Raw genomic sequence first — 24393 nt, 5'->3', positions numbered from 1 at the left:
GACTGTTGACAGTCATCCAAGTCCCTTCTTTTTAACTTGTTTCTGAATCACTAAAATGGAATCATGATATTCAATTCCTGGTGAGTAAGAATTAACAGAGATTTGTATAAAACTCATAGCATCAAGTGTTATGTAGTATTTTTTTTTTCCACTTTCACTTTTCATACTAAACCACTTAAGGTCATTTTCTAAAATAGTTTAGCAAACTTTCCTCTTGTCTTAACAGGCAATAGCAGTATCTTAGGCAAATAGTCATTGCAAACTGAATTGTGTCTGTTTTTTAAGACTTCTGGGTAACACACTTATTTTTGTCTAATCTTTGTCTGCAAACACTTGATTGCATTTATTCTTAGAATTACCACTGAAGAAATAGTACTCTCAATGTTATCATAGTGTCAAACCTTAGCTGACTGCTTCAGGTTTTTGGCAATTCAAGTTATTCTGGGAATTAAATAGTTCACATTGATAACAGCATGGAAACAAGGTTTAGAATTCTTTGGGGGAGGATAATCAGGTACTGTGACTGTCAACATCCAGCAGTCATCTCTGTTGAGAGGTGATTGAAGCATCATCACATACCTTGGACACACACAAGACAAACATGATATTATGTGACCAAGAATTTAATTATTAACAAACCATAAAATATAGGAAAGAGAAATACAGAAAATAGTATTTAGGCTCCATTGTAAAATTACACTGACTGATTTTCTTACTGTCGAAATCAGTTTAGAACATACTCCTGTGATACCAAGATATGATTTATAAACTTGTCATTCATTCATTAGTTATACAGCAACTATTTTGCTTCAGATTCTCTTCTGAGAATAAAGATATCCATCTATTTTTATTTAACAAATATTTGCTGAGTTCCTATAATATGCCAGGTACTATTCAGACCACTAGGGAGAGAGAAAAGTATACTGTCTGTGGCTTCAAGAAAACTAGAATTTGGTAGGGAAAGAGAGGTAAACAGACAATTGTATTTCATAAATATTTGCTAGACGTGAGGCCAGGGTGCCAGGGGACTAGTGAAACACACAGGAAGAATACTAGAATCATGACAGAGACAGAGGAATGAGGGCAGAATCCAGCATCTGCAGAGTCTTCTTAAGTAAGGCTTTTGTTGAATCCTTATTATGATTCAGGCATTGATTAAGCTTTATGTGTTTTAACTTAGTCCTCACAGTAACAGTATAAGGGAACTACTGTGGTTAGCCCCATTTTATAAATTCCACAAGCTATCAGTAATTTGCCTAAGACTGCATAGCTGGAAAAGGTCAATCCAGGAATAAAACATAGGCAGGATGGTTCTAATGAGGAGACAGTGACTAAGTCTTCAAAATGAAGAAGACCGAGGGTACTCCAGAGAGCATAAACAACGTGTATATTTGCCAGGAGTCGTCAAAATGGGTGGGGGGTGTACACCTAAATGTATAACCTATTTCTCAGAATTGAAGGCAGGAGAACAATGAAAGATGAAGTTAGAAAGGTAAACAGAAGGAGATCAAAATAGCTGTGTGTTTTTTTTTTTCTTTGAAAGCAATAAGAAGTCATTGTCAGTATATAAGGACAATAATGACATTATCATTTTAGAAAAATTACCCCAAGTCACAGTATAGGAACAACACATTGTTAAGTTGACAAGTCTGGAAGCAGAGGGGCCAGATGGATGCTTTGCCATTTATTAAAATATTAACAAATACTTAAGAGAGTATGAGCCAGTCTTCTTAGCCCCTTGCATATATTAACTCATTTAATTCTGACAACAACTCTGTAAACGAAGTGCTCTTATTAACCTTATCTGACGGACAAAGAAATTAAGCATATAAAGGTAAATAATTTTTAAATATTACACTGCTAGCAAGTGAGAAGGCTGAGATTTGAACCCACAGTCTAGATCTTGATTCTGTACGTTATCCACTATACTATGATTGAGAGAAAAGGTATATTGATGGTTTTCATCAGGTTCTCAAAAGGATCTTCTGGGAGAGAAATAATGAGGTCAGGATCAAACCAGGGCAAATGGAAAGGCAACTAGAGAGAAATTTTGTGAACAAAGAGTTAGAATCAACAAGAGATAACCACTTATTTAGAAGTAAACTCAAATATATTAGAAATTCTGGGTTGACTAATTTTGATATTTCTTAAAATCAGCAACATGAGAAAAGAAACAGGCTTAGGAGGCAAGATTTAGTTTGAGCATATGGACTGAGGTGACTACGGAAGGCAGGGGAATGAGTCTGGAGTTCAGTAGTAAAATCCTGAGGACCATATAGATTGATGTGTCCTCAGAGGAGACAGTTGGTAAAGCCATGCTGTTCAATGGACTCACTGAACGTGTGTATAAAGCAATGACAAAACCATTTGGGGGTTATAAATCCATTCAAGAATCTGATAAAAACTAGTCTACCATTACTTAGTGCAACTACTTGGCACAAATCTGTGTACGATTTCAGGGGATAAACAGAGTGAATTACAGAAATCCATAAAATACAGAAATTACATAATATGAACTCCTTTTAAAATATTAAGAATGTGAATCAAATACAGAAAGTTGGGAGTTCTTTAAGGGACAGATAAAGGAGACCAAAATAGCAGTTATAAGCAGAGAGAAAAGATGGTTATGTACGGTCTATTTTAGTGGCAAAAAAGCAGAAAGTTCAAACAAACAAACAGACTGAACTTTGGAACTGGGATGTCACCTTCCATAGGGAGAGTCTGAATGAACTGTAGAGCTCAACTGCATAGACTGCAGGCTAAAATGATAAGATGAATTAAAAGCAGAAACTGTTGTCTCGTGCTCATGTTCAGTTGCTTCAGTCAGGTCCCACTCTTAGTGACCCTGTGGACTTAGCTCACCAGGTTCCTCTGTCCATGGGATTCTCCAGGCAAGAATACTGGAGTGGTTTGCCATTTCCTCCTCCAGGGGATCTTCCCAACCTAGGGATAGAACCCACATCTCCTGCGGCTCCTGCATTGCAGGCAGATTCTTTACCACTGAGCCATGAGAGAAGCCCCGAATAGTATTGGAGTGGATTGCCATTTCCTTCTCTAAAATGTTGTCCACCCCCATCCAAATGTTGAATGTGAAAGGGTGGATAGCAGTTTCAGGTAGAGAAGCACTCAGGGTAGAGAGGAATAAAAAGAAACTTAAATACCAAGAGACAAGAGCATATTTATATGCTTAGCTCCTTAATATGAAGTATAAAAATTTCAAATCATAAGAAGCTTCTCCTGAAGTTTATTTTAAAAGTTTCTTTCATATAATCTGAAAGAGATAATGACTGATACTACAAATTTTTAAGCGATCTCAATTATTTGGTTTACTGTGTCTTTCCCAGGGGCTGATTGCAATGGTACGGAACGTTTGATCATTATTTTCAGGCTTCTGGCCTTCTGAAAAGGGGAAATGAGGCATTTGCTTCCTTTGCAGTGCTGAGGGGACATTTGGCTCTGTTCTCAGAATAATTCTACCATCTGAAAAGAATTTACCTCCCGTGCAGTGTCTATTGAGTTTGTGAAGTAAATCATTCAGTCAAGGGATGAGACAGCTTGAACTCCTGCAAGTCCCTTGAGTTAAGAACAACTCTTAAAAACATCACAAGCGATGGGAGGAAATTAAAACTTTTTGAATGTCACTCATATAAACATTTATAAAAATAGAAAATATCATTTTTATTGACTTAGTAAAATATTTGGTTTCTCGTTGACTACTTGTAATGCACAATTTAACATTAGGTAGAAAGAGAAAGAAAAATACAGGAAGTCATCTGCTGAACACTACAGTGAGCGCTTGTTTCCATTTAATGAGGGGAATGCTTTATCTTGACAGAAAATTACATGTCAAACATTTACAATTTCCTTAAAATGAACCACACTTCTAGCACTTCCTTTCACAAAACCTAATGGCTTAAGGGGAAAGTGACTATTTATTTTTGGAAATGGTATGTTTCTCCTTTTTGGTGGAGCATGTTATCAGCCTTCTGAAAAGTCATAATTTCTGTTAAAAAAAAATTGTGTGAATAAAAGATAGCCAAAATAATGATAACAGAATAAGAAATAATACAGTCCTTGACCTCTCCCATGAACTATTACTAAATCACATCTTTTGGGGGAAATTTGAAATTTTGTGGTTAATTCTCTTTTGGAATTACAGTTTCAGTTTCAGAAAACAAACTCTCTAAAATGCAGAGGGGTATCCCTCAACTCCAGCTGGGCCTGGAAGTTACCAGGGTGAAAGGCCATGAAAAAAGTGTTGCCTTGATGTTCTAACATTGCTATGAACAAACTCCATTCCGTCTTCTCTTGTACTTTAATGACCTGGTTGGCTAAAACAAAGAAGCACAAAATATTTTTAATAGAATTTTAACTAAATCATTTCCCTGGGTTCATCCATACTGAAGTCAAATTCAAGTTTTTTCCCCAAAGTCCAGGGACAAAATGGGTCAGTGGATACCAGTTACAAATAAGCTATGGTACTTTATACTAAGCCAAATAGCACCTATAATAACTCAGAAAGTAAGGAAAAATATTCTGTTAACATCATTCAGTATGCATGCATCACAGCAACCATAGAATGAAACCTTTATCAAAAAATCTCATATGCTTTGCATAGGTGCTAAGTCGCTTCAGTCGTGTCTGACTCTTTTCAAACCTTGGACTATAGTCTGTCAGTCTCCTCTGTCCATGGGATGGTCCAGGCAAGAATACTGGAGTGGGTTCCCATTCCCTACTCCTGGGGATCTTCCCGACCCAGGGATCAAACCCTCAGCGGTTCTTACATCTCCTGAATTGGCAGGCAGGTTCTTTACCACTAACACCACTGGGGAAGCCACTTATGCTTTAAGAAGGGAGACAAAATAAACCTTGAAAAATGTTGCAACTAAACAGTTAGGTTTCATTTCAGTTCAGTTCAGTCGCTCAGTTGTGTCTGACTCTTTGCGACCCCATGAATCACAGCACGCCAGGCCTCCCTGTCCATCACAAACTCCAAGAGTTCACTCAGACTCACGTCCACCAAGTCAGTGATGCCATCCAGCCATCTCAGCCTCTGTCGTCCCCTTCTCCTCCTGCCCCCAATCCCTCCCAGCATCAGAGTCTTTTCCAATGAGTCAACTCTTCGCATGAGGTGGCCAAAGTACTGGAGTTTCAGCTTCAGCATCATTCCCGCCAAAGAAATCCCAGGGCTGATCTCCTTCAGAATGGACTGGCTGGATCTCCTTGCAGTCCAAGGGACTCTCAAGAGTCTTCTCCAACACCACGGTTCAAAAGCATCAATTCTTCAGTGCTCAGCCTTCTTCACAGTCCAACTCTCACATCCATACATGACCACAGGAAAAACCATAGCCTTGACTAGACGAACCTTTGTTGGCAAAGTAATGTCTCTGCTTTTGAATATGCTATCTAGGTTGGTCATAACTTTCCTTCCAAGGAGTAAGCGTCTTTTAATTTCATGGCTGCAATCACCATCTGCAGTGATTTTGGAGCCCAGAAAAATAAAGTCTGACACTGTTTCCACTGTTTCCCCATCTATTTCCCATGAAGTGATGGGACCGGATGCCATGATCTTCGTTTTCTGAATGTTGAGCTTTAAGCCAACTTTTTCACTCTCCACTTTCACTTTCATCAAGAGGCTTTTGAGTTCCTCTTCACTTTCTGCCATAAGGGTGGTGTCATCTGCATATCTGAGGTTATTGATATTTCAGTTTGGTTTAACTATCTATAAACAAAATATTGATTTTTTTTTTTTGTTAGCAGAAGATTTTTCTAAAAGTCAAGTGCAAAGAAACTTTAATTTGTTGTTGTTGTTCAGTCGCTCAGTCGTGTCTGACTCTTTGTGACCCCACGGACTGCGGCTTGCCCAGCTTCCCATCCTTCACCATCTCGCAGAGCCTGCTCAAACCCATATCCATTGAGTCGGTAATGCAATCCAACTGTCTCATCCTCTGTCATCCCATGTATATCATGGCTTGTAAAGTAGTACTCAAGTGTATCTCACAACAAGACTCAAAGTGACACAACTCTGGTGTCAGCCTTTGTTTATTTAAAACTTCAAAGTGACAGGCTTTGGGGTTTTTGTTGTTGTTGTCAATTTTCATAAGCATGTGGCAACTGCTCTCCATGTTTACAGCATTGCCCAAGCACTTTCATTCCATTTCTAATGGCTTTTGCTGAAATTATTTGTCCACTCAAAGCACAAAAGATGCCCTTTAAGTCTTCCCACATGCGTGAGGAATGTTTTGTTGAAAATCAATGTATTCCAGCCAGACTGAAAACATTACATGGGAAATTAACACACATGAAACACCTGAGATATATTTGTTAATGAAATTACCTTCTGAACAAATAACAAGGATCCTGTAGCACTCGTAACTGCCCATCAGGGTGCCTAAAGGGAAAACACAGGAATGAATTTTATAAAAAATGAATGCTCATTTGATTAAACAAAGATTGTGTGTAAATCCATTTTCAACTTTTAGTAATTTTTTTATTCTTAGTTGCTCTAAGTGTAATATGCATTGGATATACATTGAGTCACTTCACATTAGCAGTGTTCAAAAATTTATTTAAATACACTAATCAAATTAAAATTATATTATATAGAATTACTTCACATTTCATTATTCCATACTGAAAAAAGCACCATAAAATTAGCAATCCATCTGTGACATAAGGTACTATGCATGTCCACATGGATTTAATCTTTTCTGTACATTATGCATGTCTCAATATTATTAAAATGTATATATTTACCTACAGTTATATATAATGAGTAATATATTGTTAAATGGAGAAGGAAGTGCCAACCCACTCCAGTATTCTTGCCTAGAGAATCCCGTGGACAGAGGAGCCTGGTGGGCTGCTGTCCATGGGGTTGCACAGAGTTGGATGTGACTGAAGTGACTTAGCATGCATGCATGTATTGGAGAAGAACCTGGCAACCCACTCCAGTATTCTTGCCTAGAGAATCCCAGGGACGGAGGAGCTTGGTGGGCTGCCATCTCTGGTGTCACACAGAGATGGACACGACTGAATCAACTTAGCATCAGCAGCAGCAGCAATATATTCTTAAATAATGTGTCTCTTTAAGTAATAAAATTTTGAGAAAATTTTAAAATATTATGATGGCAAATTTTGTGCAATATTTTCATCCTCTTCTCTGTTTTTCCTGTAATAATACTAAATAAAATGAAAGCTTTTTAAAATAATGTAATTATCATCAGCATATAATTTGTACCATATTACTATGATGCCTTTTTAAATGTATATAATTTATCCCTTATATTATATACTGCCTAAACTATAATCATTTCTTATTTTTGCCTACTTTAGAAAATTGATATTGTTTCCTCATAAGAACAAAAAGAACTTTGAATTATCAATTTTATCATTGTTCCTTGGCCTAATTCTAGAAGATGAGCACAAACACACACACATGCCCATTCTCAACTTCCCAACCAGCCTTCCTCTAAACTTGTAGCTTCTAGCAAATGGTCCATAGACTGGAGGATCAAGTAATTAGGCTTTATAATATGTAAGACTAATGGGGAAAAATCCTGATCAGCATGACTTGTAGGGTACGGACATTATTACATTCAGTATGGCTGCTCAGGGACCTCTTACTTCCTAATCCTCTGCTTTTGAAGTTGAGGGCCATCACTGCTTCACATTTCTGCTGAGAGCTCCCCTCTCACAGAAAGTTCTACTACCTATACCTCTCTTCTATCTTTATCTCAACATATCTTCATCTTCTTTCTTGTCATTTCTGCATCCTGTCATTCTTTCCGTATTTCCTGCTTCCATGGGATGAGCTTGTACCCGTTCATAATTAAGGCATGTGCTTATTCATGACCTACCTAAGACCTAGGTGGGACCTTTGCAGTTAAGATATGTATTGCTGGGAAAGCACCCTGTGACAAATGATGTATTAGAGTTCTGTCTGAGTCTGAGATTACTTTAGAAGTCAGTAAGAAGTAGTTAAGATTTTTGGCTTTACAGTTAAAGACTTACACTACTTACAAGTTTTGGCGAGGTTAGCATCTCAAAACCTCAGTTTTCTCATATATAAAATGACATGTTAATAAATCCATCTCATAAGATGTTTATGAGTATGAAAAGAAACATATAAAGCATACTTAGTGCAAGAAATTCAGAGTTAAGCACATAGTATCAAAGCTGATTGATTTGATCACAATTATTAAAGTTCCACCAAGATGATAGTTAAGATTTTATACGTTATCTACAAAATATATACATGTAAAGAAGTGAGAGTAAAAACAGTTTTTTTTAATAAAAATTTAATTAAAATTATCATGCAGCAAGTAAAAAATATTCAAATGTTCCCTTATACCACAGTTAACAGACCGTGAGTAAAAGGAGTAGTAGATTCTCCAAAAGGAAGCCTTTAGCTACTTAACTGAAGACTTCAAAGTATTTATAAATGTATGCTTGTTATTTTGTGACATAGCAATTTATATTACATATGTATTAGACTGCTGCTACTGCTACTGCTACTGCTAAGTCGCTTCAGTCGTGTCCGACTCTGTGCGACCCCATAGATGGCAGCCCACCAGGCTCCCCCGTCCCTGGGATTCTCCAGGCAAGAACACTGGAGTGGGTTGCCATTTCCTTCTCCAATGTATTAGACTAACCATAGGTAATTGCATTTTTGTAGGTTGAAAACAATCATGTAGATATCAACCCACAAATATTAGGTTCATATGCATATATATTTTATGAAATAAGACCAATTTTGAAGCTTTTAATTTATAAGCTTAACAATCTTATGTGTTTATATAGCTATACACATGTGATGTATATTTATGAAATCATTGGGAAGTCATCCTCACCCACCCACAAAATATTGAAATATTGAATATTGCCTACAAACCTTTAAAAAATGTCTACACCCTTGAATTTTAAAATATTGCCTTCTCCCACTTCTCAAAGTCCTTTCAAATTAATTAGGATATCAGGGAATTTCTTCAGATGGCTTTTCCACAAAATGCCCCCACACCTGAAGAGTAAAGAATCTAATCAGTCTTGCTTGTTTGCACCTTGCCAAACTGCCAAAGAAGCAGTTTTACTCATTGTATGTTCAGTTACCTTCAATGACCTGTTGTGTTGAAAATCACAGGCTAAAGGTCAGTTCCTAGTACTACCATCTCTTTAATGCTAATAGCCAAAAATGTACCACAAGGAATATCCTTAAACCAATAATGTGATCTACATACATTCTGATGTTTTCTAAATACTAGAGAGATATGAATAACTAGCCACATGTAAGATTTTAAAAGAATAGTTGAAGAATTGATCCCTTTATAGCAACTTAGAAAATAAGTAGGATCAAGGACTCCTGTTTTTGGTATTGTCTCTAGTAGCAAGGCTAATTAATTGTCTTCTGTGTTCTCTGCTAGGTTTTTTGAGACTCAGAATTACCAGTTTCACATTCCAGGAAGTTTTCTCTTGAGGGTTCATCTGAATTGAAGTGACCCTCTGCCTTAGCTTTCACACTTCTTCCTTGAAATTGGCCTGGTGGCAGACATGCCATCTGATTGAAATTGGTTGAGCAAATGAAAGGGAAGGACCAGATAAAGTTAACAGCTGCTAGAGTCAGTGTCTCATATTGCTTATTGACTCAGTGTTGGCTGGTGAAAGACAGACATGCACCTGCTTGTGTCTCTGTTAGATCACAGAGATTTGGTTGTATAGATAAGGAATGAATAATGATTCCTTTGTCAGGCTTTTCTAGATTTATTTACTGATATTGGTATGGGTAAAGCTCTTAAATTTTAGTTCAGAGAGCTTTTTTACATGTTTTAGTCATTCAGATGTTATCTCTTCTGAACAGCCTTCCCCAAGTCTACTTGTCAGAAATAGCCTGTAGTCTCTGTGCCTACTGTCAATGCACTTGATGCTTACCTGCAAAACAGTAATTGTGTGCATTATCTGTGTTTGGTATTATATTTGAACTGGTAACATTAGACTGAGAAGCTGTTTCTAGCCATCTTGTAACCAGGTAGAGAGCCAACAACAAATCAAGAAAAAGATAAGGAAACCAGTTCTTGATCACACTGAAACCTGATCATGCTTTCCCTAAAGCTCTGTCCTAGATTGTTCAGTTACATGATTCAGTAAATTATCTTTTTACTTAAGCAAGCTTGAGTTGGGTTTTCCCTATCGTGGAGGATACTACCCATGGTTATAGCTATTTTGAGATATCATGGAAGACCTACAAATGGGTCTTCCTCTCATCAGACAGTGATCACATTAAGGGCAGGTTGTGGTTTTCTTATGTCTATATCGCCATTGTCTAGAAAAAGTCATGCAAATAGCAGATGTTTAATCAGTATTTACTGAAACTGTCAATATAGGATGGGTTAAACTAAGAAGGAATAACAGGCAGTCTTTTTATTTGAGAAACCAATTTAAAAACCTCAGTCTACTTGTCTTGTATTTGTTGTTGTTTAGTTGCTAAGTCATGTCCTAGTCTTTTGCAATCCCATTAACTGTAGCCTGCCAGGCCTGGGATTTCCCGGGCAAGAATACCCAGGGATTGAACATGTGTCTCCTGAATTGGCAGGCAGATTCTTTACCACTGAGCCACTTGGGAAGCCCATTTTATGTTTAGGCTTTTAGTAATTTTTAATGATGACAACAGAGGGAAGATAGTGGGATCAATAAGAGAAGAAGAGAACATCGGTTTTGGAGAAAATATTAGGTGACATTAAACAAATGAAGTTGGAGTAGCATTAGGAACTGCTCAGTGTAGAAATGTGAATCTGGAAGTCATGAGGGCCACAAACACAGTGTCAGAAATGCTTGTATCTTACAAATCTGTGTAAAAGTCTGAAGCCATGGAAGATGGTTTGCAAAAAGAGCAAATTAAAAAGGAACAGAGATCCAAGAATAGAATGTTGGGGAACATCTATTGGTAGGTGAAGAGAGGAACAGAACCCAATGAAGAGGAAAGAGAAAGGACAACTAGAGAAATAGAAAAAGGGACTAAGAGAGTCAACAAAAAAGGCAAGGGGAAAGATAGGCAAAGGAGACTTATTTCAAATGTCTTAGATCTTCATGGCAAAGCATTAAAAAAGTCACATATAAATAGTGAGAGAAGACAGGAGTAAGATTTAGTCTTGAAAAAAGTACAAAGATTTGAAATTCACTTTTCAAGAAATGTAATAGAAAAATGTCTGTTAGAAATGACCAAGGTTTTGGCTGAGCAGCATAGAGAACACAGCTGAGATTAGAAAGCATGCGTTTGAATGGCATTAAACAGCTTCACTTTAGTGTTTGCAGTCTAGAAGTGGGGGTGAGAACTTGAATAAACATCCTCCCTTGGGTCAGGACTTACCCATACAAGGGGCTACTGGCTGAAAGGACGGTGGAAGGAAGGCACTAGCAGTTCCACCTGAACCGTTCCCTCATGTCTCACTCTCAGCCTGAAGATAGGAAGAAAGAAAAAAGAGGTTAGGAGGAGGCAGATAGTAACAGTGGGGATCTAGACCCTAAAAAGAAAGACAAACTCATTAAGAATTAAAGACTGGGAGAAGAAATACAAGAGTATGTGGTCAAAGAAGGAACTTTCAGAGGTAAAAATCATTTTTAAAAAAATGTATGCTTTAAACCAGTGTATTATTATAACAAGTTAAACTACGTTTTCAGAAACTAAAACACCATATCATATGTCCAGATCGCCCCTCCCTGCTCTGTCCAGCTGATGCTTCTTTTATCTTCTTTCATCAGGTTTTTCATGTTTGTCTCTTGCCATTTATCTTATATTCCTCCAGGCATTATCTTCCATCTTATTGAATCTCAAGACCTCCTACAAAAATTTATCCTTGTTTCTGATCATTTATCCTGTTCAGTTAATTCATCTTTGTTATGGTCTTTCTATGTTTTAAAATGTTTACTATCTCTAGTTTTACAATATCTGATAATAACACTAAATTTTGTATTCTCTAATATTTGACAAAGAAAATAGTCATGAAAATTGGAGTTATAAGATTAAAATCTCTACAAGCAGCATTAGATCAGATCACTCAGTCGTGTCCGACTCTTTGCGACCCCATGAATCGCAGCACACCAGGCCTCCCTGTCCATCACCAACTCCAGGAGTTCACTGAGACTCACATCCATCAAGTCAGTGATGCCATCCAGCCATCTCAGCTTCTGTCGTCCCCTTCTCCTCCTGCCCTAAATCCCTCCCAGCATCAGAGTCTTTTCCAGTGAGTCAACTCTTCGCATGAGGTGGCCAAAGTACTGGAGTTTCAGCTTCAGCATCATTCCTTCCAAAGAAATCCCAGGGCTGATCTCCTTCAGAATGGACTGGTTGGATCTCCTTGCAGTCCAAGGGACTCTCAAGAGTCTTCTCCAACACCACAGTTCAAAAGCATCAATTCTTCAATGCTCAGCCTTCTTCACAGTCCAACTCTCACATCCATACATACCACAGGGAAAACCATAGCCTTGACTAGACGAACCTTTGTTGGCAAAGTAATGTCTCTGCTTTTGAATATGCTGTCTAGGTTGGTCATAACTTTCCATCCAAGGAGTAAGCGTCTTTTAATTTCATGGCTGCAGTCACCATCTGTAGTGATTTTGGAGCCCAGAAAAATAAGCAGCATATTGATATACATATCATAGATCATTTCATCTGAAATAATTTTTAATTCTTAATAGATAAAGCTCACATTATATAGCAAGATTGAGCTTTCCTGGTGGCTCAGACAGTAAAGGATCTGCCTGCAATGCAGGAGACCTGGGTTCAGTCCTTGGGTTGGGAAGATCCTCTGGAGAAGGGCATAGCAATCACTCCAGGATTCTTGCCTGGAGAATCCCCATGGACAGAGGAGCCTAGTGGGCTACAGTCCATGTGGTTGCAAAGAGTCAGACATGACTGAGTGACTATGCACATATAGAAAGATTAGATTACTGGGTTTCTTTGACTTAGTAGTGATATAACCTGGTGTAGTCAATGAATGAAATAATGCAGTTACCCAACTCTGACAGGGAGGGGCCAACTTGATATAATCCTAAATGTAATCAAATATAACTTCCCTCTGTTTAGTCAGCTGCAGTATTTGGATTTGAGGATGAAAGACAGTAGCATCCACCACTCCACTGAACATCCATCCTACCCAACTTTTCCTTTTTTTTCTATGTTGTTGAAAATATGTGTGAAACAGCTTCCCTCTTCCCACACAATAGCCTTCACCCACATGTGTGGTAGATTGGCTAGCCTTCCACAGCTTAAATGTCTTTTCCATAAGAAAGAAAAAATAGTGTTGCCATCAATGATATTATTACCATAACACTAACTACCATTTCTTGGTACTTACTATAATTCAGTCACTCTGTTATGTAATTCACATACTTGCCTCATAAGTACCCCACTTTATACACTAAAAGGAAAGCAAAAGGAACTGAAAATCAATCTACTCCTATAGAAGGGGTCATCAGACCATAGACTATTATACAGATGTAAAGGTAAGCTCTGAATGAAACTTTTAAATTGCTTTTAAATGCTGTAGTATTCTAAGTGTAGTCTGGATCAAAATTTCAAGGATTCTGTTACTAATAAGTGAGTAAGTAAAAACAAGCAGTCTAATCTTTCTGGAAATAATGTGTTTCGATTTTTCAAAAACACCAGACTGTATTTCAAGAAAATGAAATATCTATATTAGATATGGTGCCATAACTACAACATGTCCATAGTATTGTACCCCACCGTTAATCTGTCTCCTCCTAACCTCCTTTTTCTTTCTTCCTATCTTCAGGCTGAGAGTGAGACATGAGGGAACGGTTCAGGTGGAACTGCTAGTGCCTTCCTTCCACCGTCCTTTCAGCCAGTAGCCCCTTGTATGGGTAAATCCTGACCCAAGGGAGGATGTTTATTCAAGTTCTCACCCCCACTTCTAGACTGCAAACACTAAAGTGAAGCTGTTTAATGCCATTCAAATGCATGCTTTCTAACCTCAGTTGTGTTCTCTATGCTGCTCAGTCAAAACCTTGGTCATTTCAAATAGGCTTTTCTTTTCTATTACATTTCTTGAAAAGTATATTTCAATCCTTTGTACTTTTTTCAAGATACTACTTGTACCTTTTATGGTAGACTCCTCAAACCATCTTTCTAGTTATGAGACTTACATTCAGAGCTTGAACATCATTTTATAAATTAGTTTCCAGAAAATAAGACAATATCTAACTTTTTATTTTTTCTGTGTTATTGAAAATGTGTGTGAAATAACTTCCCTCTTCCCATACAACCTTCACCCGCATCATCCTGAAGAGGAAAAGAAAAGGGGAAGGGAAGTGGCAAGAAGTGGGAAAGGAATGTATTCGCCTTGCATAACTAAATAAGGGAGGGCAGGAAGTGGTACATTTAACAAGGAAGAATTTTCTCTTTCTTTAAAGAAACGATTTTCTCCATCTCTAACCCAAAAAAGAAAAATGGGTTTACCGTTAAATTCCTCTTGACCACATCTTCCTGTGCTGTGGATGCTCTCACGGGATTATAAATTTTAGTTAATATTTCTTTACATCCCTTTTTTATTGCATCTGTTTTGGTTATTTTTAATTTTTCAACAGAAGAACAAGCATTTACAATTTAGGAAAGTTTACTTTAGAAAAATAATAGTTCAGTTAGCTTAAAGTAAGTAAAGCACAAATAAAATGCACTGATGTTTTTAAAAAAAAGGCCTTTGTATAATCCATTGACACGCCCAATGCCATTAAAGATGGCTTTTGAGTATATAAATGCTCATTTTTAATTGCTATCTGCATGCATTCTGTGCAATACTTCTTTACTAGCATATGAACTGTTAGTCCTCTGATTACTTATTTTGTGTTGATATTGCAGTTGTGATGATGATATTTAGAGGTACTTTTTAGTATAAGTAAGCAAAATCATTAGTGTAAACGTGAGCTATGTAGAGAACTATAATGCTATTAAATGTTATAATTCTGTATTTTTGTTATGGCAACATATCTGACATGGATATTTCATTTACTTGAATCATAGTTATTTTTGAAAATTTCAAAAATTTATATTGAGATAGTCATTCTTTATATAAAGATCAGACTGTTCATTTTTAATTACATATAAAGTAGTAACATTGTGTGTCAAATTGAAATCAGGTTAAGTATTTTAGATTGTTAGAATGTTTAAAATCAATTTAAAAGCATTAATTCATAGTTTACCTTTGATGTTATTATTTTAAAATATCATTGTGATGCAGAGTGATTTAAAGCAGATAATGATTAAACAACTAGAGACTTTAAGGGCAAAATTATAAAACATTCTGAATCTTAACTTCAAGAAAAGGGTAATGAAGCAAATTGCTAGAATAATGTATATTTATTAGAAAATACTAAATCATAAATAATTTTTATATATGCTGCATATATTTTTAGCTAAAAACTATTAAATGAATCATCTTTGTATTTTGATCTCATAATAAGAACTTAATAATGGATGAAGATCAGTGAATGAAATAAAGTTCCTCCCAGTAGAGACTATCTCTAATTAAATTTATTTTTCTATTAGACTTCCGGCCCCTATTTAGCTCTTCCATTTATATAACTTAATTTCAAATCTTACTGATTTTTGTTCTTCTACTTTTATGTCATCTACCTGATAGCTTAACTTCAGGCCATTAAATAAAAATCAAAATTCACTTCCCTTTCACTCTAGATACTTAAATTGGATCAGAGACTTCTATTTTTTATTTTGAGAGTTTTCTAAAACTAAAAAATTCTAGAACTTCAATATAAAGCCCCAGAAAAATAGTAAATCCTTCTTTTAGCATATTAAACCTTTATATTGTATTTTTATATCTGAATTTATCTTCAACTCTTCCTGCTCCAAAAACGGTAGCATTTTTCAAACTCTCCTATAAAATGTAGCTAAGAAGGTTTTAAAAATATTGCAGAAACATTGACATAATTGTTACCAATTGTCAGTATTTCAGGATCAGATTATCTATCTATTGAGTTGATGTTCTGAAAGTGATAGAGAAAACAAGATTTAAGAAATTAAGCCAAACATGAAAAAATACTCAGTTATGAATTAATCATGTTTTTCTTATAGTTTTATAATTCTGTCACTTCAAAATCTAGCATTGTTCCTATGATTGATTTTTCAATAAATGCAACATTGACATTTGTTTGGAGGAAATGAAGACTCACTTGGCTATACTTGAAGTCCATTTGGGAACTAATGGTACTGATATTCACATATTGCGATCTTTTTTTTTTTTTTTTGCAGTTTTACTAAAGGGAGGAAAAAAAGAGGAAGAAAAGCCATTTAGAGACTGTGCAGATGTATATCAAGCTGGTTTTAATAAAAGTGGAATCTACACTATTTATATTAATAATATGCCAGAACCCAAAAAGGTAAAACCAGAAGTGTTTGTTTATGAGATGTAAAGCAGATCCTAGTTGAATTGCTGAATAATCAGATTGATTTGTGAGCTTGTTAAACCAAAAATATATATGCCTAAGCTCTTTTCTCCCGAAGATACTCTGTTTCCCAGGTCCATAAAAGATGAAAACCCAGTTGTACAGACCACTTCCAACCCCCACATGTCCTATCCCTGTTTCACATGCAGTTTTCCATTTACCCTCTGCTCATTCCTAGGATATCCCATTTGTTCATAAATTCTTGCCTTATACAGATTACATGTTGAAGGCACATACTTCAAGCTCATGGGAATAACTTAGGAACCATCTTCCAAAGTCCCAAGGACACAGATGGTACACATCATCTATGTTCAGATACTGTGGAGACAGAGCTAGGGACATATTTCCAAAACCTCTGCTCTTACTAGGGTAGAGAAAGATACTCTATCTTATTTCACAATCTTGAAAGGATTTGCTTTGCATATTTACCTAAAGGACTTTGTTGGAGGATATTTTTCATCAGTATATTGAACAGGATCCAAAGTATACTTTGAAGTAAGAAAAACACTGTCTTCTTGCTGTTATATCTCTTCTATATATACTCTTTCTTCCTATTTGTTCATTAAATCATCCATCCATTCCTTCATTCAATACATAGTAAGTGTACGTCATTTATTTGTCAGTAAATGACTAGAGACATAATATAAAATCGTTCCCAATGTAGTGGTGAAGACAGACAAATACACAGAAATTGTAATATACTATAGAAGTGCAATGATAGAGACCGCAACAGGGTTTATGGAGAGCCTGGAGGAGAACTCTGTTCTTCAACATGTAAAAGCTTCAACCAGATGCTCAAGACCCTGAGAGGACCACCTGTCCTTGCAGTGCTTTATCCTCAAAGGATGGAACAGTCTTTTTCCTCTCATTTGCCCCACCTAAATTACCAGCTCTGTGTTCCCATTTTTTCTAGGTTCTATGCATACACTCTCAGAGGTTTTCCCTGATTCCCTCAAACAACTTTGCATGACTTGCTCACTATCAGAGTTCTACAAGGGAAGGATTTTACTTTTATTTTTGACTTCCTAGGATCCAGAATAGTTTCTGGAGCATAGTAGTCCTTCAGTAAATATGTGCTGAAATGCATGAATGAATAGATGACCTGCTGATGATAATGTCAACACTTCTGTGTAGTATATAGTAAGTAAGCCTACCTTAGTCATTCCAACTGTTCATTCCCTTTGATAGGTGAGGGAAATACATCTTGGAGACCAGCTTGCCAGTTGTCACACAGTTGTCAAGAGGCAAAGTCTGGACTCTACCAGCCCTGCTGATTCCAGTGAGGATTAGTGGGTTAAGTTAGCTCAATAGTTTTTCCCTTTGCTGGGACAAAATTTTTCTTCTGAAAAGAGACCTATACTGTGCTGTCAAGGTGGGGAGAAATAAAGATGGTACAGCGGGTAAAAGAGGTGGCAGGCAGTTATGTACATTGCTACCTGGGTTACCTACAAGAGAAGTTTGATTTCACTGCATTTCTTTTTGAGCTTCTGTGAAAATTTTCAATGAATCAGGTGTACCATGTCTTTTAAAAAAAAAAAAACAAAAACTGTGAAGGTATTATAGCAAATTTAGGAGTAAAGTGAAAGGGTTAGTTGCTCAGTCGTGTCCACCTCTGCAATCCCATGGACTGTAGCCTGCCAGGTTCCTCTGTCCATGGAATTCTCCAGGCAAGAATGCTGGAGTGGGTTGCCATTTCCTTTTCTGGGGGATCTTCCTGACCCAGGGATTGAACCCAAGTCTCCTGCATTTCAGGTGGATTCTTTACCAACTGAACCACCAGGGAAGCGAGGAAAGGGTTCAGTTCAGTTCAGTCAGTCAGTCATGTCCGACTGTTTGCGACCCCATGAACCGCAGCACGCCAGGCCTCCCAGTCCATCACCAACACCTGGAGTCCATCCAAACCCACATCCATCGAGTCGGTGATGCCATCCAACCATCTCATCCTCTATCGTCCCCTTCTCCTCCTGCCCTCAATCTTTCCCAGCATCAGGGTCTTTTCAAATGAGTCAGCTCTTCACATCAGGCGGCCAAGGTATCGGAGTTTCAGCTTCAACATCAGTCCTTCCAATGAACACCCAGGACTGATCTCCTTTAGGATGGACTGGTTGGATCTCCTTGCAGTCCAAGGGGCTCTCAAGAGTCTTCTCCAACACCACAGTTCAAAAGCATCAATTCTTCAGTGCTCAACTTTTTTTATAGTCCAACTCTCACCTCCATACATGACCACTGGAAAAACCATAGCCTTGACTAGACGGACTTTTATTGGGAAAGTAATGTCTCTGATTTTTAATATACTGTCTAGGTTGGTCATAACTTTCCTTCCAAGGAGTAAGCGTCTTTTAATTTCATGGCTGCAATCACCAAAGCAGCCTTTTGAACCCTTTGGATCATATGACATAAAGCCTTCCTATTCTGCTTGCTGATATCTTAAAATCAGACTTAAATTCAGTTCATACATATGCACAGGCATGTTATACATGCCCACACTGATACATCATACAGAGAGCGTGTAAAGTGTCAGAAACTTCCCTGGAGGAGAGAACCCGAGGTAATGTAAATACTTCATGCAATTTACCTGTAGTTCTTCCCAAGACCTGATAGAAACCCCAAAATGATTATCACTTCCCCTCTTACATAGTGACTATAAAGTTAACTAAAAATATTAAGTGACCCTCCTTTTAGACTCTAATAATTATGTATGAATATAAAAATAAAATGTTTTTTAAAGTTTTTAGACTAACTTTCATACTTTAAGAATCTTTTTTCAGTCCATCAACATTATCACATGGCCCTTAGTGAGGGCGTTACAAGTAAAGTTTGATCATTCCATTAAATTTAAGTTATGCAATAATCATAACTCTATTCTAGTTCAGAATATTTTGAGAAACAAATAATTCTCAGACTATCTGCAGAACCGCTGCTACTGTTAGGGTGGAAGAAAAGTATCTTAACTCATGAACTTTAATGAAAGTGAAAGTTAGTTGCTCAGTCATGTCTAGCTCTTTGCGATCCCTTGGACTGTAGCCCACCAGGCTCTTCTGTCTGTGGAATTCTCCAGGCAAGAATACTGAAGTGGGTTGCCGTTTCTTTTTCCAGAGGATCTTCCCTACCCAGGGATTGATCCTGGGTCTCCTGTATTGTAGCCAGATTCTTTACCAACTGAGCCACTGGGGAAGTCATAAACTTGAATAACAACTTATAAACTTAAAAGAATTTGCTTTTTTTAAATATTTACATAAAAGAGTGGGTTAGAGGATCCAGTTCATTAGTTCAGTGACTTCTATGTTGGGTTTCAGAAACAGCATGATTTAAATTTATGTCTCTGCAGCATGATGAATTTTTCATGTTAGAGAACTTCAATATTGTTCTTAAATTTAAAAAAATCTAAAATACTGAAGCCACAAATGCTAAATATATGCTGGATTAGACTTGTTACATTTGGGCCTAGAGAAAATTAGTACACCAGACAGATTAGCAATAATATCAATAGGGCCTATAAAAGGCAAATTTTATCACTATAGAAATGGCACTTATATTTCTTCAGAGGAAGGAGGAGAAATTCACATGTTATTTTTACTGTCGTTAGGTTTAATTTAGTTGGAAATAACAGCAGAGCATGGTGAGAGGGAGAGATAACTGACCATAAGGAAGGAAAGACTTTGGGCTTCTTTATTTAAGTGTTCATTCCCTTGTTTTATTCTTTCCCCTTTGAGATTATGGTACTTTCGCAAGTAGTAATAATGTTCTGTTATGGAGATGGACATTTTAGGACGATATACCTGCACTTACTAGTAAGTAGCAAATTTTGTTTTATATCCCTTGTTATAGTCACATATCTTAGAATTAGTAAGAACAAACATTGTGTAAACTTCCCAATGTTATTGAGAAACTGATTAATATAATAGTTCAAATGTACTGTGCACTTACAGTTTGCCAGTTTCTATTTTGAGCACTTTAGATACATATACTTGTTTATCCCTTTCAATAACTCTGTGATATATATCAGAGAAGGCAATGGCACCCCACTCCAGTACTCTTGCCTGGAAAATCCCATGGATGGAGGAGCCTGGTGGGCTGCAGTCCATGCAGTCGCTAAGAGTCGGGCACGACTGAGCGACTTCACTTTCACTTCTCACTTTCATGCATTGGAGAAGGAAATGGCAACCCACTCCAGTGTTCTTGCCTGGAGAATCCCAGGGATGGGGGAGCCTGGTGGGCTACTGTCTATGGGGTCGCACAGAGTCGGACACGACTAAAGCGACTCAGCAGCAGCATGATATATATAGTTGCTCTCATTATCCCTATTTTAGAAAAATAACTTGCCCAAATCACAAATTTGGGCAGCAAATACTGAATACAGGCTTCATAACAAAGAAATCAACTCTAGACTATACCATCCTAACAGGGAGCTAAGTGAGATAATTACTTATATTAGTGATGACTGAAGCTACACCTTTCATAATTTTTTATAGGAACCTATGTGAGTGACACAGCTAAGAGTTCATTGTCAGGTATGATTGTAAGCCACCCTGCTTCCTCCCACCCTGTACTCTCATTGCCTTCTCTTATTTTTATATAGATCATTGGTATCCTCTCAGTTCTGTAAAAAAAAGTTCTATAAAAAGTGCTTGGAAAAATCATCCTTAGGATCATCACCCTTCCAGATATATTTTGCTTTGTGGCTATAAAGTTTGGTGCTAATCATGATATGCTTAGCAAAAATTTTGCTCATTTTAATACTTCCAGAAATTCTAGCAAGGATAAGAAACTCAAGGCAAGTTTATGTAAAAACAAAACAAAATGTCTAGCTATGTATGATATATGGGTTAATCAATTAAATTGACCTATTTAGGCAATTAACAAAAACTATTAGTACAAATTATTAATTTTAGGCAGAGTGAAATTTGCAAGTATACACAGTTGCTATATAGTTGTTTTGACTGACATCATTCCCTGCCAAGAAAGAATGTCTGCAAAAGTTAGAAAAGTATTATCTTTTCAAATGTGACGTGGAAGCCAAAGGCAGTTTTCTAGGACTATTAAAATTTTCAAGCAGATAGAAAATGAGAATTAGATCATTTATATATCTATTTTTTACTTTTTTTCATTATTAATGGCTTGTGGATATTTTCCACTCTGAATTTCCTTCAGTACATGGTAGTAGGAAGCAGGATTTTTCCTTTGATTTCATAAGTTTCTAACACCAAATACACTGTAATCTGCTTAGTTTCATACAGTAAAACAAACCATTAAATAATAGCTCTGATTACTATAAAATATTTAAAAATTTGTTTCTGAGTTTATAATTTCCCTAATTCTTGGAAAAGGACTATAACAAATGTGTTGAGGAGCCTTTTTTATTTAAGGTTATGGAAAAATAATTAACACTCACAAGGTTAATCATTCCAACTTGTATGTAGCATAAAAGCATAAAACTATGTGAATCAAATTTCCCCTTTTTGTTTGGGTTTAAATCATTATTATGTTAAAAGATTTTTAATGCTTGAAAGCTTTGACCTTGCCTGGGATAGAAGCCAGTTCAATCTGTTCTTGGATAGAGTTAAGCCCAAGTCATATGATCAATAAATGCAACAGTCATAGTAAATGTAGCAGGGCGCCTGTGTCTACAGGAAGGATGCCGCCAGATAGCACAGACCACACTACATTGGCAAAGGAACTTCTCAGGTCCTTTCATGTCTCAAATCTTTCAAAACCAACCACCTATCTTTTTGAACTCCTTTCATCTATTAAGCATAGGCTTTTTGTTTTTCTTCTGACTAAAAATCATGGTCTTTTGTGTGTGGCAGGTTGCTAGCACTAATCCAACTTCATATGAGCTTGGTAGCTCAGTCGTGTCTGACTCTTTGTGACCCCATGGACTGTAACCCACCGGGCTCCTCTGTCCATGGGATTATCTAGGCAAGAATACTGGAGTGGGTTGCCATTTCTTCCTCCAGGGGATTTTTCCAACCCAGGGATCAAACCCACGTCTCCTGCAGCTCCTGCATTGGCATTCTTTACCACTGAACCACCTGGGAAGCCCAACTTCATATGTATATATGGACATATACATATATGTATATATATTACATAAATATCTATATATACAATAGCAAGCGTACTTAGAAATTGATGATGCCAGTATTATTAACAAGAATCTGGGAATTGTAATCATAAGGACAGTTTATTGAATTTCTATGTATTTTGGCTTTATATGTTTTATATTATCCATAATAAATAATAAATTATATGAAATGTATAATAGTAATCTATTATGATATATGAGATATTATATACATAAAGTATATATGTGCAATATAAATACACATCACATATGTAAAATACATCTAAGAGATTAATGACAAAGCTTGTTATATGCCAAACACTGTTCTGAAAACTATATGCATTAATTAATTTAATCCTTGCAAAAGATCTACAGCATAGTTAGGGCTGAAATGGGACTTGAACACAGGTAATGTAGCACCCAAGTCCACGCCCCTAACCAATATATCATTCCCTTCTATTGTGTCCATATTCACCAAAAAGAAGCTGTTACCTTTGCTGTTATTACTGAGTCCCAGTAGGAATTGTGGAGTGTAAATCTAACTTCTTAATTTCCCTGCACTTTAGCTTCCAAGGCAGTAATCTGCCTGGGTAACCTCTCTCCTCTGGGTTAACTTTCTTTGGGTCTTTACCTAAGAAATGCTCCCAGCAAAGGAAAGTTGTCTTTTCTAAAATTAGCGAGTGATTTTTTAAAAAATCACTTTTTCAAAACTTTTTAAGTGCATAGAATTTTAATAACATAGGTAATAGTGACAAAAAAAAAAAAAAAAAAACACTGTAAAGAACAGTTTTCTCTACACACTATATATTTATAGTTGTGGTTATTCCTTTCCCTGAGTGTGTAAATGGACTTCATAGGTTTGCAAGCACATTTTGACAAACTCTCAGGCAATCAGTGTCCATTAGGAAGTCAAAATCTGGGGGAAAAAATCTAAATTAACCAGTCAAGGCAGGGTAAAATTTAATTAAAATACAAGTGACATTAGTTTCCTCTAAGAAAATATTTCCTTGACATTTTCACTTACTGTTATCTGTTTTACCAGTAGAGTTCCACTTGGTCTGCTATGTTGAATCACCAACAATGTCCTCTGTAAAATGAGCCATCTGGATTTTATTCTTATAGGAATCCTGCAGTTTCTCTCTTCAAGATCACTAATGGCTCCTTCATTTTAAATTTAAGTGTGTATTTTCTTAATCTTTATCTTGACTTCTCTGGAATATTTGACTAAGTTGATCACTCCCCAAACTTGAAATCCATCCCCAACTTTCATTGCATTCCATTAATCAAGTTTTCCTGTTTTATCTTTCCTTATTGCATCTCTAGTTAGTTATTCAACAAATATTCATTTAGTGCCTACTATAGCTAGGCACTGCTCTAGACACTAGGGACAGTAGCAAATAAAATGAATTTCCTACCTACCTAAAGATTTTGATGTCTGTTTTTTTCTCCATCAGTTGTTCACCAAAGCCCATTCTTCGGCCATCACCCCTCCCCATATCTGTTTCCACTATTTTTTTTTTTTTTTTACTTCTTTAGAAATCTGTCTTTATGCTATCAACTGCTGCTTTCAAGATTACCCTCAGTATGATTTAGAACAAGGGATTCAAATCCTAAATTCAGTACTTGTTTTATTAATAATAACCATTGATAAGTTCTTGAAATAACTTGGAGTCTGAGATTTTTCATTTGCAAAATGGACATAATAATCATACCTACATTGTAGGGCTGTTGTGAGATAAATTGGAAAATGCAGTAAAGTGTTTGAATTATTTAGCACTTAAAAGGCATTCTATTGTTATGACTATTCCTTTCTTAGTTCCTCATTCTCTTATCCTTATTCTTATTCATTCTTGATCTGCCTA

General features: G+C 36.6%; 1 protein-coding gene across 5 annotated transcripts in view; it reads left to right on the top strand.

Annotated features, from left to right (window-relative positions):
• ANGPT1 (angiopoietin 1) overlaps positions 1–24393 on the top strand; it is a 475361-nt gene that overhangs the window by 395477 nt on the left and 55491 nt on the right. For 3 of the 5 annotated variants that reach the window (XM_086336288.1, XM_086336291.1, XM_086336289.1), the window contains one exon: positions 16274–16401. The exons of the other annotated variants lie outside the window; for them this stretch is intronic. In XM_086336288.1, coding sequence (XP_086192414.1) covers positions 16274–16401 — 128 coding nt within the window. The remainder of the gene's footprint in view (positions 1–16273; positions 16402–24393) is intronic. 5 annotated transcript variants of the gene reach the window in all.

This window comes from Bos grunniens, chromosome 14 (genome assembly GCF_055505025.1).
Source record: "Bos grunniens cultivar Pamir isolate PY7600 chromosome 14, Bosgru_T2T1.0, whole genome shotgun sequence".
Classification (NCBI taxonomy): domain Eukaryota; kingdom Metazoa; phylum Chordata; class Mammalia; order Artiodactyla; family Bovidae; genus Bos; species Bos grunniens.
This window is presented reverse-complemented; position numbering and strand designations above follow the sequence as displayed.